Below are 20,021 nucleotides of genomic sequence, written 5' to 3'. Positions count from 1 at the left end.
GTATTCATGTATCTGCACTCTGCAGTTATTGCATTTATAGGTGTTGAGTTTCATTTTTACACGAAACAAATAATAACCGTAGCCATTTTTCAGCTGCAGGACAGCCGTGAAGGCCCAGGTATAAAATGCACGGCCCGCCACTGGGTTGTTTGAGGCTCGTCACAGGGAGCAGGAGGGGACTGAAGGGAGGTTTAATGCGCTGGCACTCAACAGAGGGAGCAGCTGTGTCTGCAGCCCGTTCACAAGCAGGAGCTGTGTGGCTGTTGAGCTGAGAGGACAGTTCAACTCTCTGTGATCATTCCAAATGTTGATATCGATGATGCAGCACAGCTGCTGTCATTAACCAGTGTTTATGTTACGACTATAAGATCATGATTCTTCAGCCAGGATGTCTGTCCACACCGTGCCAGATATCAGCTGTGATGCAGAGTTTGGTTGTTTGCCAACTGAGAGTATTAAGAGCTTCATTATTTTTCTTTTTTACTGATTCATATCTTACAAATCACATCGTAATAAACAGAAGATTAAGAAAAGTTTCAGTAATTCGATTGAAAAACTCACCTCTTCAGCTTCTGGTGTCTTGGTGTCCCATTCTTTAATCAGGGCCTTAGGGAGGGAGAAACGGTTAGAGATGAAGAAATTTGAGATCATATTAAAGTGAAATGTAACTTTGTCTCTGTGTTTTCACTCTCTGTCCACAACAAAACAGCAATCATCACAAAACACCAGGACCTGTTGCATAAAACTCTTTAGATTCACAACTAAAACTGAGCGTACACACAAAGACAGAACTATCCACTGTTCTCTATGAATGAATGCAGAAACACTCTTATACATTCGTTTGCATATCAACATGTGTGGCTGCTTCAGCAGTCATTAGACCGGTCACAGAGAAGAGCGGCAAAGAAAGTGAAATTGTTGAGGATGAAACTCACCCCAACGTGGAGGAGGCCAGACCACACGTGTGTCCAGCTGCTTTGTGCAGTTCACACGCTGCAATAATAACTCTACCAAAACTGGTTTACAGTTGAAAGGATTTAATCCCACTGATGCAAGTACGATTACAGTTAAACATTGGAGTACATACTCCTATGAAATATTACAATATAAACCCACTTTGGAAAAAACTACCTCTGGTCCCAGGACACAGCCGTCCCAGGGAACCACACGCTAAAAGAGGCAGAAAAACACTTTCTATCCCCGCCCACATATTCGTTCGCGACTCCTCCCCTTCCGTCTAGCTCAATTTTTGTTAGCTAACTTCTCTATGCACTTCAGTAAACGCCTGTCTCCATGACTCTCTTTCCCTGAGTTTCTAACACATTCAAATAACTGTCAGTTATGGCTTAATTCCTTCTATGCCAATCCTTCAGTATGAAAGTTAAACTTCTGCAACTTGGCAGAAGCTTCATGTCTTTTAGCTACTAATCCTAAAACACTTTATGTTTATCTTAATGATGCATTCCCAATACACTTATGATTATGACTAATTATGAATTCTTAATTTTGAATTATTAAACACTTTTATTATAGCTACTAAACACAGTTCTATGCTCAAATTTCTTACAAAATTTCAACGATTGCGTCACATCAGCAAGGTTCTCCAACGGTGGCAGAGCAGCTGTCATTACATAATTCATCACATATTTCTGTAAACCATCATCACGGGAAAATCATCAATATTAAATGTTTGGATGATCAATTATTCATAGCGCGTTTACTCTACAGAGGTTTTAACGATTCAGGATCAAATCAAACAATCAACAGGGAGATGATGCTCCAATGTAAAAGAAAGTGATGAAATTCATCACTCATAAATCACTTAAAAGTTAATTTGTAAATGTGTCTTTTATTGATTGGTTTTACGTAACATTGTGTCGACTGCAAAAATAATAATTCAATCAGACAAACTGGCAAACAACCTAAAAACAATGTTCCCCGTCTCTCAATATAAACTCAATCGCCTCATCATATCACCTTCAGCTATCTCGGCTAAAACCTTGTGTATGATTGGTCTAAGTATGTCTGTTAATACCAGTCTGTGTGGGAAAAGACGTCTGCATGGATTTTTAAACTTAATAACTTCAACTTTATTTCAATGGTCGTATACATCAGTGGTGGGCCGTCAGGGCCTGCAAAGCCTTCTCTGTCCAAATAAATTGGGCAAAGAAAGCTTTAACCACATTAAACTTAGCTTTATTAAATGTCAGGTCTCTGTCAGGAAAAACATTTTTAATCAATGATTTTATTGTTGGGCACAAACTGGACATTTTGTTTTTAACTGAAACTTGGTTAAATCAAGATAACAGTGCAGCTGTTCTTATTGAATCAACACCTCCCAACTTCAGTTTCATGAGCGAAACAAGAGCGCATAAGAAAGGAGGTGGAGTTGCTGTTTTATTTAATGATTCTCTTCAATGCAAGCAGATGTCCTTTGGTCATTTTAGTTCTTTTGAATATGTGGCTCTGAATTCCTCTCAAGCTTTATTCCTAAACATTTACAGACCACCTAAATACTGTGCAACCTTCTTTGATGAGTTTACTGAACTGCTGTCTGTAATCTGTATTGATTTTGACTGTGTTGTTATTGTTGGTGATTTTAATATCCATGTTGATAATCCCCAGGACAGAGATTATATAGAACTATGTGGTGTCCTTGATAACTATGATCTGACTCAGCATGTGACAGGACCCACCCACAACAGGGGGCACACTCTGGACCTAATCATCACCAAAGGTGTAAACATTTCCAAGGTTGCTGTGACTGATGTTGCACTCTCTGATCATTTCTGTGTTTTCTTTGAGAGTGCAATCTCCTTGCACACAAATGTCCAAACCAAGGTTGTGACAAAGCGTTACATCTCTGAAAACACCAGTGAACTATTTATTCAGAAGTTCTCCTCCACACCAGCCCTCTCTTGCCTCTCAGTCAATGAGCTTGTAGATGGCTTCAATTTTAAAGTTAAAAATATTATTGATGCCATTGCAGCCACTAAAGTGAAGGTTGTCTCGGGTAAGCAAAGATCTCCTTGGAGAAATGCTACGCTGGTCAGAATGGAGAAACGAGAGTGTCGGAAAGCTGAGCGCAGGTGGCGAAAAACTAATCTCCAGGTTCACTGTGACATCTATAAAGAGAGACTTCGCAATTATAATTTGGAACTTAGAAATGCAAGGCAGTCATTCTTCTCTGACATCATAACCAAAAACAAGAACAATACACGCGCCTTATTTGCTACCGTCGACAGGCTAACAAACCCTCCAGTGTCGGTAGCTGATGAGCTCCAATCCACCTGGGCATGCAATCAATTTGCCTCCTTTTTTACTGACAAAATTCAGAAAATTAGACAAGCAGTCAGTGCCTCCACACCAACCACAGGATATGTGTTGTCCCGATCTCTGAATAACATCCATTCAAATATCATGACACAATTTCATTCAATCGACCGTAGAAGCCTAGAAGACATTATACAACATCTGAAGTCATCCTCCTGCTGCTTGGATATTCTACCAACACACTTTTCAAAAATATTTCAAACTGCATGACCACTGATCTCTTACATATTGTAAACACATCGCTTCTCTCAGGTGTCTTCCCACAAGCCCTAAAAACTGCAGTTATTAAACCACTCCTAAAGAAAGATAGTTTAGACTCCGCAACGATGAAAAATTATAGGCCAATATCAAACCTCCCATTTTTAAGTAAAATAATTGAAAAAGCGGTTTTCCAACAGCTGACCAACTTCTTGGCCGTAAATAACTGCTTTGATGTTTTCCAGTCAGGCTTTCGACAGCACCACAGCACTGAAACTGCTCTTGTTAAGGTTTTCAACGACATCCACTTAAACATAGACAATGGCAGAAGTTCAGTCTTAGTGTTACTGGATCTCAGTGCTGCATTCGACACGGTCGACCATGCCATACTCCTAGAAAGACTAAACATCTGGGTGGGACTCTCTGGCACAGCACTTAACTGGTTTGAATCCTACTTGAAGGACCGAGAATACTTTGTGTCTGTGGCTGATTACATATCAGAGCTGACTAAAATGACATGTGGTGTTCCCCAAGGTTCAATACTGGGGCCTCTTCTGTTCAACATCTACATGCTTCCACTAGCTCAGATTATGGAAAACAACAAAGTGTGTTATCATAATTATGCAGACGACACACAAATCTACATAACTATGTCATCAGGGGACTATAATCCCATACAAGGGCTGGGTAACTGCATTGAACAAATCAACATCTGGATGTGCCAGAATTTTCTTCAATTAAACAAAGATAAAACAGAAGTAATTGTTTTTGGTACCAAGGATGAACAATTGAAAATCACCGCTCAGCTTCAGTCACTGATGTTAAAACCCACAAACCAAGCCAGAAATCTAGGTGTAGTTATGGATTCAGACCTCAACCTGAACAGCCATATCAAGACAATTACAAAATCAGCCTACTATCACCTGAAGAATATATCAAGGATTAGAGGACTTATGTCTCAACAGGATTTGGAAAAACTTGTCCACGCATTTATCTTCAGCAGACTGGACTACTGTAACGGTGTGTTTACAGGTCTCTGTAAAAAGTCCGTCAGAAAGCTGCAGCTGATTCAGAACGCTGCAGCTCGAGTCCTCACTAAGACCAGGAGGGTGGATCACATCACTCCAGTTCTGAGGTCTTTGCACTGGCTTCCTGTCCAACAAAGAATTGACTTTAAAATCCTACTGTTGGTTTACAAAGCACTGAATGGTTTAGGGCCAAAATACATCTCTGATCTGCTGCTACCTTATGAACCATCCCGACCCCTCAGGTCGTCTGGGACCGGTCTACTTTCTGTTCCCAGAGTCAGAACTAAACATGGAGAAGCAGCGTTCAGTTTTTCTGCTCCACATATCTGGAACAAAGTCCCAGAAAGCTGCAGGTCTGCTGAGACCCTCAGCTCATTTAAATCAAGATTGAAGACTTTTCTGTTTGCTGCTGCCTTTAATTGAACCACATTCAATTAATATATTAATCAATTTCCTGCATTTCTGCATTTTACTACTGCATTTTATTTCTTACACTGTTCTTAATTGCTGTTAAATCTCCTTTTCTTTTGCCTTATGTTTTGATGCTTTTAATGGTTTTAAAAGGACTGCACAATATATCGCCATTTCCTCCGGGACCGAGTTCGTGCAAGGCGTACACTATAAAACGCAGATCGGCAGAGATCTTTTCCAGACGTGGTTTGTGTGCGAGTAATTGCAGAATTGCGGCAGTGTATGGTTGATTGCGTGCAGCGCAATGTCTCAGGGAGACATCGATTCAAATTTAGAAAGTGTACAATATGTCGCCATTTCCTCCGGGACCGAGTTCGTGCAAGGCGTACACTATAAAACGCAGATCGGCAGAGATCTTTTCCAGACGTGGTTTGTGTGCGAGTAATTGCAGAATTGCGGCAGTGTATGGTTGATTGCGTGCAGCGTAATGTCTCAGGGAGACATCAATTATTGTTGTTTCAATGTATGTTTTAAATCTCCTTTACTTTTTACGACTGAATTTTATTTCTTACACTGTTTCTTTAATTGTTTTTAAATCTCCTTTTCTTTTGCCTTATGTTTTGATGCTTTTAATGGTTTTATGTGAAGCACTTTGAATTACCTTGTTGTTGAAATGTGCTATACAAATAAACTTGCCTTGCCTTGCCTTGCCTTGCCTTGCCTTGCCTTGCCTTGCCTCTGCTGGCCTAAACAGAATCACAAAGTTATATCTATTTTATAATTTAATAATTTAATAATGGGAACGAAATTGTTGATTGTCATAGTGTTCAACCAATCAGATCTTTAGTTTGACATGTTGGGCGTATTCTTTGACGTGCCAGAGCCTGCTAGCTGGTCTACAAGTACGTGATTGGTCAGTGGGCTAGCCTGACGTGTTGGGCGGTGACAATCCCAAAATCTGCTGCCTCTGTGAGTGGACATTTTTAGCCCTCGAAAGCATTAAAATCTATTCAAGAAATACAACTAGGGAGGCTCGACTGTCTTCACTGGTGTCCATGAATCGAGAAGGACTTCTTACTGGAACTAAAATGCATGGATTTACTGAACAACCATGAGATTAACCTCTTTGTTGACAAAGAAAGGAGGATGGAGTTTGTCTTTAAAAAGTGAACAGCAGCTCTGGTAAGTTAAATGTGTTTGTTTTTACATCTGCAATATGCTTGTTTATATATTATTATTTGCAGTGGTGTATAAAGTACTCAAAAGCCATACTTGAGTAAAAGTAAAGATACCTTACTGGAAAACTACTCCAGTAAAAGTAAAAAGTCACCTTTTAGAATGCTAAATATATTTTCTGATATAAGTAAAAGTACAAGTAAATGCTGTTAATAAAAAAGCAAAGGGTCAGAATTCTGTGAATTATGAAGTTTATTCTTTTAAGTGCTGTGGCACCATGACCAAGGACATGGAGCTATGTTGACAATAATTATGTTGGCTGTGATCCATTCAGGAGCAACAATGTTCAACATAATATATTGTACAAGCAAGCAGGTTTGGTGAATCAGTGGTCCAAGCAGCAAGTTAAATCATTGGTTAATCACGTTAATGCACAATTGCAAACAAGTGCTCTCAAAGCCGCGGCGTTTTGATTCCCAGTGATGCTACATGCTATAAGCTAGCGGGCGACTATGAGTATAATTCCACTCTACGATGACTGATTTCATGATGGAAGCAGAAATGGAAGCACCTGCTACTCCCGCAACAAACGACGGTGGTGACGAAGACCAACACCAGTGGATCGCTAGCGAGTTAGTGAGCTGAGGAAGTGTTGACAGTTGTGCAGCACTAGTTGGCTAACGTTAGCTATAGCTAACCACCACACCATATGATTGACAGGAGCCGCGAGAGCGCAGCGTTAGCATTAGCGTTAGCATTAGGGGAATCCTTCCCAGCTGTGTGCAAGCTGTCTGTGACGCTGAACACACCTCTACCTGCCTCAGCGGCCTGTGAAAGGCTATTTAGCATCGCAGGACTAGTCTTCAGCCCAAGAAGAGCGAGACGGAATTCTCGCAATTTTGAAAACCAACTTCTTTTGAAGATGAACAGGACATTTTTCAGTTTCAAGTAATGACTGGGTTACTTTCGGTGCTGCTTTAGTATTGATCATGTTTTGATATTTGAGTCACTTTGTGGATGATCAGATGGAGTTATGATGGTAGCCTGCCTTGTAAACTCCTATGGGCCTGATTTGAACACAATAGGCAAAGGTTTTGCTCAAGCTGAATCTGCAATTGGGCGACTGCATGAATATACTTTTGCATCTACTATGAACTTATCATCATAATTCTCCGAAAAGCAATATGACACTATGAAGGAGTTGTAACAGTGCGTTTATAAGTCTGCTCATTAGACTAGAGGATGTAGAGGACCAATGCATAATATTATGTTCAGCAAAAAATATCCACTTGATGCATCAGGTCAGTGTTTTGAGAAAGGACACAGTCTGTGTTCCACCACAGTCCCCGAGTCTCATGATTAATTTTGTTTCTAAAGATAGATTTGATTTTGTAGCGAGTAACGAAGGTTTCAGGGGAAATGTATCGGAGTAAAAGTATCAGTTTTCTTTGCAAAATGTAGTGAAGTAAAAGTAAAAGTAAACAGAAATATAAGTAGTAAAGTAAAGTACAGATACCCAAAAAAACGACTTAAGTACAGTAACGAAGTATTTCTAATTCGTTATATACACCACTGATTATTTGTGCAACTTGTTTTTATGAAGATTTTTGTTTGGTTTTATATGTGATAGGAACCCTTGTTACGTGCAGTGTTTCACTGGGGACATATTTAGCAGGTGGCAGTGCTGGCAACGTGGCGACTTTCCCACTAAACCTGGCGACTTTCCAAACCCTCATGGAGACTTATTTTTGTCAAAAGCTACTAGTGACAAATCTAGCGACTTGTTCTGGCGTTATTGGAGAATTTTGTGGTGTTTTGACGTTAAAGCACGTACGTTCTGCACTGTCATGAACGAGCAGCGGGAGCTGCCGTGAGCCCCTCCGCCGCCGCCCACAGAAGCCTCGCGCTGCTGTCAGAGCAGAGAGGAGACGCACTCTCGGCAGATAGTGTATCTATAGGTGTTGCCTTCATTTTTACACGAAACAAATAATAACCGTAGCTGTGTTTCAGCTGCAGGACAGCAGTGAAGGCCCAGGTATAAAATGCACGGCCCGCGACTGGTATACATACAGGACCTCTGCATTTAACCCATCCTAAGACATTTAGGAGCAACTTGGGGTTCAGTGTCTTGCTAAAAACCATTCGACATGCGGACAGTACAATGCGTCCATGTCTGTCCAAAATGTCATCTCTTCATCCTTTTATCCTAACAGACATTAGTATGCAATTGTCATAATTAGCATATGAATTATTCTATGATGTTAAAAAGACGTTTGGTGAGGTCACAACGACCTTTGACCCCCAACATCTAATCAGTTCAACTTGATTCTACAACATCTAGTGGATTTGTGCGCCAAATTTGAAGAAATTCCCTCCAGGCGTTGCTTAGAATACACCGGACCATCCACGGCTGCTGCCGGCGTGGAGGCATAACAATAAAATCACCTTTAACCCTGAAGTGAAATTCATTATTTCTGTGGATTTGATGGACGCCAAAGGGCAAGTGGCCTAAAAATGACAAAGCTCCAGACCTGCATGTGATACAGTCACACAATGACACTAGTGCGTACCTCGGTAAGCTTTCTTTCACCCAGAAACCTGGGGTGTTTACGATCGACAATATCCTTCAGAATGTCCCTCGCCTCGGCCAGCTCCGGGGTGGGAGAGTAGAGTATTTGTTGATACACTTGATCTACAGGTGAGTTAGAACAAACCAAAGAAAGGGTCACAAGATCATTCACAGTGTTCACAAAATAAATAAATTACATCACAATCTGAGAGGCATAACTCAAAGACATAAACAATATCAATGTGATCAAATTACTTTGACTTAACTTCAGCAAGTTGCTTCTACTCACAATTGCCCATTTGCCAAACTCAACTGTCCAATAATACCAAAGCAACGTAACAGGGTACGGCAAGTTTGGGATCTCTCTCCGTGCTGAAGCGCTGTGCATCCGGCTTTAAGAAGAGCGTCTACAGTCTGGAGGGTTGTGTCTTTATTCGTCTTTATTTAATGCAAAAAGTGTAAGTGATGGATTAAATGTCCCTGCAATCATTGATTAGCATGTCCAGCTAACTGGCTAACTCCCTGTAGCACTAGTGACCTGCTGACTGCAACGTCTAAAGTATTTCCCAAATTTGTGGAAATGTGTAATTGTAGTTCCTAATGTATCAAATGTTGAGGTTCGTGTTTACAGCTCAGTCCTGCTTTTTATTGGATTTGATCAAGTTTACATGAATTTTACACTCCAACAACCTTTAACCAAACTTAGTCCCTCAGCATTCAAAAAACATAATGTTATATGCTCTGTGATGTTTTTGTAAGAGCAGCTGCAGTTTGTACAAAAAGTAAAACATATGTGATTTGGAACTCAGTGTTTGTATTTGTTGAACATGGCACAGATGGCGGTTCGTCTGCCCACTCCTCCCTGTGTCTTCATGTTAAAGACACAGCGGTGTCTACAGACCTGTCAGCTTGGTGTAGGCCTCCATGTCATCGATGGCTGTGGAGAGCTTGAACATCTCGTCCGCTTTCATAAAGGCCTTCATGATCCTGAATAATCACATCATCACATTTTACAACATTCTGCTGCATAACATACAAGAGAGGAAATTATGAAGCAAATGAAATAAGATACAGCAGAAAACAGGTAAATGTTGTTATTAGAGTACCAACGGGGGAAAGGTAGCTACTCACATAGACTCTATGATGTTGCTCACGCTGTGCTGGTAGGCTTTTTTGTGGAGGGTGTATCTTAAGTGGAACAATTCGTACAGATTGTTCACCTCCTGTGGAGAGCATCACTTATAGTTTAGTCACAACTCATAACAAGTGATAATAATAATAAACGGACATAAAGAGATGCCGAAATAACTACATAATGATGCAGATTCGTAAAAAGTCTGAATTCATGTTTTGTTAGATCTCTCCACAAGACGACAAGCAAACAACTTTTAAAATACCTGTTTTCTGAATGGAGCTCGGAACGATCGGTGCTATGCTAAGCTAACATTGTAGCAGCTCTATCAACACTCAAAATAACGTCATATAGGCGTAAATACGGCAGCGTCTTTTTCATTGTTTGTACCATATGGTTTATACACACACACAGAGCATCACTTATAGTTTAGTCACAACTCATAACAAGTGATTGCGGTTTCAAATCTGACCTAATTATGGGTCAATATTTTGAGTTTGTGAAATGTTCACAAATAATTTCAGTAAAAACTCACAAGTTAAGTTTGTGAATGTGTTACTATATCCTGCATCTCTAGAAATACTTTGTGCGTGTGATGTTACCGATTAATATATTGGAGCCGGCATGTCCCAGAGGAATTTCAGAGAGAAAGTGTCACGGCTCTGCTGTGACTCCAGCCTTTTGTTTGTGTGTGTGTGTGTGTATGTGTGTGTGTGTGTGCGTTCACTCCCATTCACATGATTGACTGTTTACACCTGGATCCCCTGTCCGCTGTCACTCTTCCTCTACGATCATTCATCAGCCGCATTCATCCCCTACTAGCAACACTAGCTCCCCCTGGCGGCACGGAGGGTCTCCTACTACTCTCTCCCCAGCCTCTACCGTAACTTCCACTCCACGACCCATGAGCATTCCCGTGAGAATCACAGACTCGCGCTCACGCCCTAGTTATGGTCGGGTTCGAGGTGCTGCACGAGTGACCCGTCCTATTGCACATACCCCCAAAGCTTCCTGTGCTGATGACGACACAGTGTCTTCCCCCATCAAAATGTGTCTGATTAATGCACGCTCCGTAACAAACAAGGCTCACATTTTAAATGACTTGTTCACAAGTCATAATTTGGCTTTTTTATTTCTGACCAGGACCTGGCAACGGAATATGGAATGCATCCATTTCAATGAACTCTGCCCTGTGGACTGTTCTTATGTTGTGACACCGCGTCTGACAGGCCGCGGTGGAGGTCTCGCCGTGGTCTGGAAGAATCAGTTTTCCTGCCACTTGGGGAGCACAGAATCCTATGTTACTTTTGAACTACAGCTGACTAAAGTGAGCCGGCTAAAGCCGTTTTACTGTTTTTTTAATTTACCGACCTCCAGGTCCTGCAGGTCAGTTTTTATCAGAGTTCACAGACTTTCTGACCTCTATTATCAAGCTAGACAAAGTGCTTCTGGTTGGTGATTTTAATCTGCATATCAATGATACCACAGACTGCAGTGCTACTGAGTTTCTCAATATTACTGAATCTTTTAATTTCACGCAACATGTTTCTGGCGCCACTCACAGGGGTGGTCACACCTTGGACCTTGTGTTTTCTCTGGGTCTTGATATTGATAATACCCGTTGTGAGGACCTATTGATCAGTGACCATGAATGTATTTTCTTTGATCTTTCTGTCAATGCTGACCCCTTGTGTCTGAAACAAACATTCCACTCACGCATTATTACTCAGAGTACAGCTGATCATTTCTCTATGCACTTCTGCTGTGATATTAACACAAATCTCAATGATGTTGAACACTTGATACAGTCATTTAATGAACATTGCACCACTTTGCTGGATAAAGTGGCACCTCTTAAGGAAAGGACCAGGGCTGCCTATAACACTACTCCGTGGGTGACAGACGCTGTGTGCAGCCTGAGACAGAAGTGTCGCAGGACAGAGCGGCTCTGGAAAGCTACTGGGCTAGAAGTGCATCGTTTATATCTCAAAGACCTCAGAGTTTCTTTTAATACTGGAGTAAAGGAAGCTAGAACTGCTTATTTTGCCAACCTAATCTCTTCTTCAAAGATAAATCCCAAGATTCTGTTTGACACAATTAAGAGAATTGTTTCACCGTCTGTCTCCACTTAACATGCTATTCTGTTGACGATTGCAACAAATTCCTTTGCCTTTGCCGGGTCCGACGCTGACCCGGCAACTAAATAGACAGACAGAAAACGTTATATTTACCACAATTTAAGCTTCTGCATTTTCCAAATGCACCAGTATTATTGTTCGGTTCGTAAGCCTCGTACCGAACGGTTTAAAACAAATACGTGATGTTACACACTGAGAAACAAATAACCGTAGCTGTGGCGCCATCATTAGGTTATTAGGTGGTAAGACGGCAGTGAAGGCTCAGGTATAAAATGCACGGCCCGCCACTGCTTGTTTTCTGAATGGAGATCGGATCGATCGGTGCTATGCTAAGCTAACATTGTAGCAGCTCCATCAACACTCAACATAACATCACACAGGCGTAAATACGACAGCGTTGTTTGTTCCATATAGTTTACACACACACATTTATACACATACTTTGGTCCGCTCTCCACTAATATGAGGTGTCGTAGAGCTCTGGGTGAACACAGACGGCCACAGTATTTGTTTCCTGATTCAACAGCAGCATGACGTCAGTGATGACAGGAGGTCATCTCAGCGCTGATAGGCTTTTAGCAAATAAGCTGATAGCAAATTTCTCGGCCAAGCTGGAAATTTCAACTCGCGCAAATACGTGAATTTTGCGTTATTCCTAATTTCATGGTGTGAAAAAAATGTTTTCGTGACAATCGTTGCCGGCCTAGATGAAGAGATCTATTGATGCGATCTGGAAGATTCACATTGATGCTTTCTGGTCACTTCTCTTATGAAGTGTTGAATCGAGAGGAAAGCTCGTAACGTTGGCAGCTAACAGAACACTTTGTGGTGCGTTCAAGCGCCATTCAGTAAACATTTAACCAAAGTAAATGATATGATGTGTTCAAATGTAATCCAGTAACATGTAGTTTTGGTGAGAAACTTGAACAAATGAATCCAGTTGTTTGAAGATGTTTCACAGCAATATAAAATAGATATTAAAGATGAATTATGACCCGTTTAACTTCCTCTCACTTGATCTAAACAGCTTATAATAAATCATTAAAACTACTAATGACTCGATGTTTTTATCAATAAAAATATAAATATTTCCTAATCATTTGAATTGTGTTTTTATGTAAATAACCAGTAAGGATGACTTCAACAAAGTAAAGGGAAAAGGTTGATTATTCATATCTTAGTTCATTAGCTACAGGCTGGTTGGAAATATTCTGGTTAATAATAATTCAAACCGTAAAACACATTCATATTTTCTCTCATAATTGTGATATTAAATGATCATATTGTGACATCGTAGTAACGCAGCTCATCGGGCAATCCTAATGGTGCGTTCACACCGGTCGCGTTGATTTTTTGACGCGCGTCGAGATTACATACAAAGTCTATGCACAGACGCGATGAGACTGGCCCGCCGCGATTTTGCGATCCCGCGGCGCGTTGGACGCGTTATTGCAGTGCGGTGGACGCGGTGGACGCGTTGGACGCCGCAAAATCACCAACGCGCGAGTTGAAATTTTTCAACTTCAGCGACATAATCGGGTGACGCTGTGGCGCGATAGCCTATCAGCGTTGAGTTGCTCCCCCTGTCATCACTGACTTCCTGCCGTTGTTGAATCAGGAAATAAATCCTGTAGCCGTCTGTGTTCACCCAGAGCGCTACGATACCTCATATCAACAGAGACCGGACCAAACTATGTGTATACATGTGTGTGTGTAAACCATACGGTACAAACAATGAATAGACGCTGCCGTATTTACGTCTACGTGACGTTATTGAGTGCTGGTGGAGCTGCTACGATGTTAGCATAGCCTAGCACCGATCCATCAGAGCTCCATTGAGAAGACAAGTAGCCTACAAATCACCATCATTATGTAGTTATTTCGGAGTCCCTTTTTGTCGGAGAAGACGAGTACAAATCGGCATCATTACGTAGTTATTTCGGAGTCCCTTTTTGTCGGAGAAGACAAGTACAAATCGGCATCATTACGTAGTTATTTCGGAGTCCCTTTTTGTCGGAGAAGACGAGTACAAATCGGCATCATTACGTAGTTATTTCGGAGTCCCTTTTTGTCGGAGAAGACAAGTACAAATCGGCATCATTACGTAGTTATTTCGGAGTCCCTTTTTGTCGGTTTATTGCCGTTGAATCACAGCCAAATCAGTTTATTTTGTGTTCCTACAGCTGTAGTAAACAGCGACCGGTGGCTTACTAGACACAGTGAATACAGCTCGATACAATCCACGGAGCTCCTCTGAACAATATTATGAACCAGACATGACGGCGTTTGGCTTTCCGATGTTTGAGGGACTTCCACAACACGTACAGAGCAGCAATTGTCCTTATTCCTTTCACGGTTGACAGCGGAAAGAAATGACGGCCAGGTGAACGGCTTCCAGTCGATAAACCACGCCCCCTCTCCGGCGCTACGAGATTTTGCGGCGACCGGTGTGAACACGACCGGCGGCGCGTTGGACGATTTTTTGCAGTGCGTTGGACGCTTTTTTGCAGTGCGTCAAAAAATCAACGCGACCGGTGTGAACGCAGCATTATTGTTGGACCCTGAAATAGTTTGTTTTAAAAACTGATCGAAAAAGAAGAAATTGCAAAGTCAGCACCTTGTCTCTTGTGCAGATTTGCCATTTTCCGTCCACCTCACACACTCTGGCAAACTTGATGAAGCGCAGATGGTCAAAGTTGGTCTTGATGCCCAGGTGGTGGGCGTCCCTGAGAAGAGACAGAGTGAGGAAATATGAAATGAGTATGTTTCTTACGTTAAGATAATATGTTGTAGTTCATCTACAGTCGCCGTTCAACAAGCCCCACCTGGCAAGGTAGTCAAACGTGTTCACATCAACGCCATTTCTTTTGTTGACCACGATTTCATAGAGGAAGAACTTTTTTTTTGGATGGCCTTTAGGTGGGTTAGTGTCTTCAGGTCGCTGCAGAGATGACAGACAGCAGTGGCATTATAACGGCTGCTGTAGCCATGATGATGATAACTGACTAATTACACACAATTCACTCAGACACACCTGTCCTTTAATCATCTCTCTGATGAATGTCAGGTCTTCGGGCTGCAGCACCTTGTTGAGTTCACATTTCACCACAATGTCGTCAAACATTTTTAGAGTGGCTTCCTCATGCTGCAAGATACACAGATTCGTTAGTTGTGATGGCAGAAATTCCGGTGTTGCAAGGTTTTCTGCATTTTCATTGCGCCACGGTTTGTTTTTAAATTATACTGCTGACGTTTATTAAATACAAATATCATGATAACATCCATTTCCACTGCCATGTTTGATGTAATTTGATAGCATAAATATTGATGTTTTGAAAAAACCATCTAATATAAATATGTCCCAACTTTTGTGTCAGAACTAGTGCTGGGCAACGATTACAATTTTTAATTGCATGATTTCTTTTGCGATTAATCACCGACGATTGGGCAGATCTGGTCGGTCCCTTCCTACTCAGTCCGGCACAGCAGGCATACCTCGACCTCCCTACAGACCAGTCCAAGGAATACGCAGTCTTGAAGAAGGAAATGCTGGCAAGGTACGGCTACAGTTCAGCAGCAAGAGCCCAGTGTTCCATGACTGGAGATTTAAACCAGAATTGCCAGCCAGGGCTCAAATGTATGACCTTGGCCGGGTAACCAAAGCTTGGCTGACATCTGACCCAGAGAAACTTGGTGTGTCTTGGAGAGGATTATGATGGACAAATACATTCGATCTCTACCATATGAGGCCAAGAAAATGACCAGTCAGCAGAATTTGGATGTGTTCTCTGCACAACCTGGGCGCACATCCTTGATGGAACATCACATTAACACAGAACCAGGCCAGAAGGTAAAATTGCGCCCCTACAGGATACCCGAAGCAAGAAAGGCAGCTATTGAGCAAGAGGTCCAGAAAATGTTGGCTCTAGGGGTGATGGAAAAATCCGACAGTGAGTGGACCAGCCCGGTTGTCCTGGTCCCTAAACCAGACAACAACCGGTTTTGTAATGACTTTAGGAAATGAAAGTTTGATGCTTATCCTATGCCCGGCGTAGATGAGCTGATTGACTGCCTCGGGGAAGCCCGTTTTATCAGCACCCTGGACCTGACAAAGGGATACTGGCAGGTACCCCTGGCGGAAACCTCAAGAGTCTGCATGGAGCCCCAGCCACGTTCCAGAGACTGATGGACAGGGTATTGAAGCTGCATCGGGAGTATGCAGCTGCGTACATAAATGATGTGGTGATTCACAGTGACTCCTGGGACAGTCATCTGGTAAGGCTGGCAGCAGTCCTGGAAGCTCTCCGCAAGTCCGGCTTGACAACAAACCCGAAAAAGTGCAAGCTTTGTCTGGAAGAAGCCGAATATCTGGGCTACACTATTGGTAGGGGCAATGTGAGGCTATAAGACCGCAAGGTCCAGGCGATCCAGGGCTGGCCACGTCCATCCACAATGGCCCAGGTAAAGACATTTTTAGGTCTGACCTCATACTATGCTCGCTTCATCCCAAACTTCTCTGCTGTAGCGTCTCCCCTCACAGACTTGACCAGAGCCTCACAGCCACTTAAGTGCACAGAAGAAGCAGAACAGGTCTTTCAGGGCCTGAAGGGGGCCCTCAGTTCACAGCCAGTATTGTTGACCACAGACTTCAGCCGGGAGATGATTGTCCAGACTGATGCATCAATGGCATGCATAGGGGCAGTACTCTCCCAGGAAGTTCAAGGTGATGCGCATCCCATAATCTATATCAGTCGGAAGCTCAACACAGGGGAACAAGGATATGTCACTGTGGAAAAGGAAGCTCCCGCCATAAAATGGGCACTAGAGCGACTTCGTTATTACCTCTGGGGACGCCACTTCACTCTGGTGACTGACCATGCTGCCCTGGTCTGGATGGCCAATAAAAAAGACACCAATGCAAAGGTAGGGAGATGGTTCATCTCTTTGCAGGAGTTTAACTTCTCTATCGTTCACAGATCGGGAGCCAAGCATGGGAATGCAGATGCCCTGTCCCGAAGACACGCCCTATGGCCAATGGTCGCCCCTTCAAGGCCAGAACTGAAGGGGGGGGGGGGGGGGTGTAAGGGCCTGAGGAGCAGGGTAGTGGCTGGCATCTACATTCCAGCCAGAAGGCTCCACCCACTCCTTCAGGAGAGCATTAAGATCAGGTGTGGGAAGAGACACACATGATCCTGATCTCCTCATCAGGGAGGGGAACAAAAGGCAAGGAGGGAGACGGAGCAGAAAAAGAGACGACGAGAGGAGAAGAGTGTCTTAAGCCCGGTAGAAGGAGATTAAGCCCGGTAAGTTGGCTAGCGGCCCGGCTGATATAGTTTAGTTTGTATAGTTAACTGATCGAGCTCTGGACTGAGCTACGTTTTCTGTTGTTTTGTGTTTGTTGAGGTTTGTTTCATTAAAAACCTGCAGAACTGACTGCCTGTGATTGCTGCGCTGCCACTAATTTCTGTCCTCAACATGAAATTTTGTATTTGATTGTGAAGTAAAAAAAAAATCACTACTATCTGCGTGCGCACTAAATGCACCGCAAGACTGGAGTCGCATAACGTCACTTAATCAATATATTGAATGTGAAATGTAACGTCACGTCTGGCTGAACGAGGGATAAATAAATGACGGTAATGTAAGGCTACATCCACACTTCTCCGTTTTCTCCGTCCACACAGCGTTTCAGCATTGTTTTCAAAATGATCTCTGTCCACACTAAAACGTCTGGAAACGAATATCACGTGACTATTTACGTACACTGGGCACGTGTCGATGTAAACCAGAAGTAGATTGGTTGCTTAGTTAAAAAAAAATATGACTCACTGTTCTCACTCGTAGCTCACGCCGCTCACTAATCGCTCCATCAACAGCTGCTTCCTCTCCAGTAATGCAGAATTTAACTGAACAGCTGCTAGTAAAGACAACAAGGTCAGCATCGCCTGTAATCAGTTGTCCATGTTCAATTAATCTGGGCCCCGTTCCTCGTACGTGGCTAACTGAGTTGGCTGGATAATTTTCAGGATAAGATTACATAAATCAGGCTTTTCGGTTCCACGACGCAAGTTTGGCAAAATCACCATGGCAACACATCCATAAGCTTGAACCTGCTCCAGCGCAGGCTAACTGAAGGTAGCTGGATTAACTGGTCACTCCCCCGGAAAACATGGCAGCTCCTGTCACATACGATAGTCTAATGCGCTTGTGCATATACCGGGGATTATACGGGAGTTGATGAAATGCATGTAAAGTGAGACACACGGTGATCCTTAAAACCAGCTGAGCAAACTAAGAAGCCTCTATTGCATTAATGTGCAGCTCCCTTCCTCAGAGATCCACTGATGAAGGATATTAGTTGAATCAGCGTTTTATAGGGAGAGACTTCTTCCACATCGCCAAGATCCGTTATCGCATCATGATGACTTCCTATACGAGCGCTATCCATTCTGCCCACAAGAAATCATTTATTTACAGAGCTTCTCGAGCCGTACATTGAACACCACACGCTGCAGCCGAGCACTGACTGTCTCAGACTGGATGCAGCCTTGAGCTGTTGTGCGAGTGCTGCGTTGTTGTACAGTGTCGGCGATGCGGAGAACATGGGGAAAGCCGTTGCATGCCGTGCTGTTCGTAAAGTTCATTTGGCGCTTAATAAACTCATGGATGTGTTCAATACATTACCATGGCACATATTGTATTGACTCAGCATTCTGAGTAATGTGTGCGTTCTTAGTGTTGAGCATATTCCTTATATGAGTAGCAAAGCCATGTTGAGTGGCCTGTGCAGTGATGTCACGTGGGAGGATGTGTGCCTGTGTGCACTGGGGTGCTGTTGTACGCATGCGCAAAATAAACGGTCAGTGAGTTCCCAGACCAAAGAGACATGGCGGCCTGCTCTCTTTTTCTCCCGTGAATGCTAGCTACTAGGAGCTACTAGCTCACCACTTTGGTGACTGTAATAACGGAGATAGCTGCAGGAATGTCTAACGCTACACTTACCGGTAGTGTGTACTTGCTCCCATGTCCTCTTGATGGCTGGTTGCATACATGAGAGTTAAAGCACTCATAATGATATGACTGTTATTAGTACACCAGCACATCATTATTGTAGAACGTGATTAAGGTGGACTCATGATAAGAATAGAGAGAATCACACACTATTTATCTTCACTTTTCCAACAAAGAATTGACTTTAAAATCCTGCTGTTGGTTTACAAAGCACTGAATGGTTTAGGGCCAAAATACATCTCTGATCTGCTGCTACCTTATGAACCATCCCGACCCCTCAGGTCGTCTGGGACCGGTCTACTATCTGTTCCCAGAGTCAGAACTAAACATGGAGAACCAGCGTTCACTTTTTCTGCTCCACATATCTGGAACAAAGTCCCAGAAAGCTGCAGGTCTGCTGAGACCCTCAGCTCCTTTAAATCAAGATTGAAGATGTTTGCTGCTGCCTTTAATTGAACCACATTCAATTAATATATTAATCAATTTCCTGCATTTCTGCATTTTACTACTGTATTTTATTTCTTACACTTTTTTTTAATGTTTTAATGAATGTTCTTAATTGTTTTTGAAATCTCCTTTTCTTTTGCCTTTATGCTTTTAATGGTTTTATGTGAAGCACTTTGAATTACCTTGTTGTTGAAATGTGCTGTACAAATAAACTTGCCTTGCCTTCACTGCTTCAGTTGATTGAATTTCTGATTATGAATAATATTACATACATACTGATCCGCCCATACACAGATTCTCACACACACATATTCAAACTAGTTCTATATGGTAATCTACACATACATGTATATACACACATATATATATAGTAGGCTACATGATACATAAGGGCATACAGTACATATATCCTCATATTAATGAGTATCAGTTAGATCCTCGTTGGGCTTGTTTTTATCTACTTATTCTGAAGAGTTGAGATCATTATTGTCGCTATAGATCTCATTGGATGATGCATCATGAAGTCTACTGCCAGCAGCACATTAAAGACATGTAATCTGGTTGGTTGGGGTGATGAG

At 42.4% G+C, this 20,021-nt stretch overlaps 1 protein-coding gene across 12 annotated transcripts in view; it reads right to left on the bottom strand.

Annotated features, from left to right (window-relative positions):
* The window catches only part of LOC306781046 (deoxynucleoside triphosphate triphosphohydrolase SAMHD1-like), a 34,291-nt gene that overhangs the window by 5,921 nt on the left and 8,349 nt on the right, over nt 1-20,021 (bottom strand). For all 12 annotated transcript variants that reach the window (XM_079273685.1, XM_079273684.1, XM_079273688.1 and 9 more), the window contains 7 exons: nt 15,020-15,130; nt 14,811-14,926; nt 14,603-14,711; nt 9,847-9,938; nt 9,617-9,702; nt 8,717-8,838; nt 562-606 (listed from right to left, as the gene is read on the bottom strand). In XM_079273685.1, the coding sequence (XP_079129811.1) occupies nt 562-606; nt 8,717-8,838; nt 9,617-9,702; nt 9,847-9,938; nt 14,603-14,711; nt 14,811-14,926; nt 15,020-15,130 (681 nt within the window). The remainder of the gene's footprint in view (nt 1-561; nt 607-8,716; nt 8,839-9,616; nt 9,703-9,846; nt 9,939-14,602; nt 14,712-14,810; nt 14,927-15,019; nt 15,131-20,021) is intronic.

This window comes from Melanostigma gelatinosum, assembly GCF_949748355.1.
Source record: "Melanostigma gelatinosum genome assembly, chromosome: 8".
NCBI lineage: Eukaryota > Metazoa > Chordata > Actinopteri > Perciformes > Zoarcidae > Melanostigma > Melanostigma gelatinosum.
The sequence above is the reverse complement of the archived record's forward strand: the minus strand, read 5'-3'. Positions and strand labels throughout refer to the sequence as shown.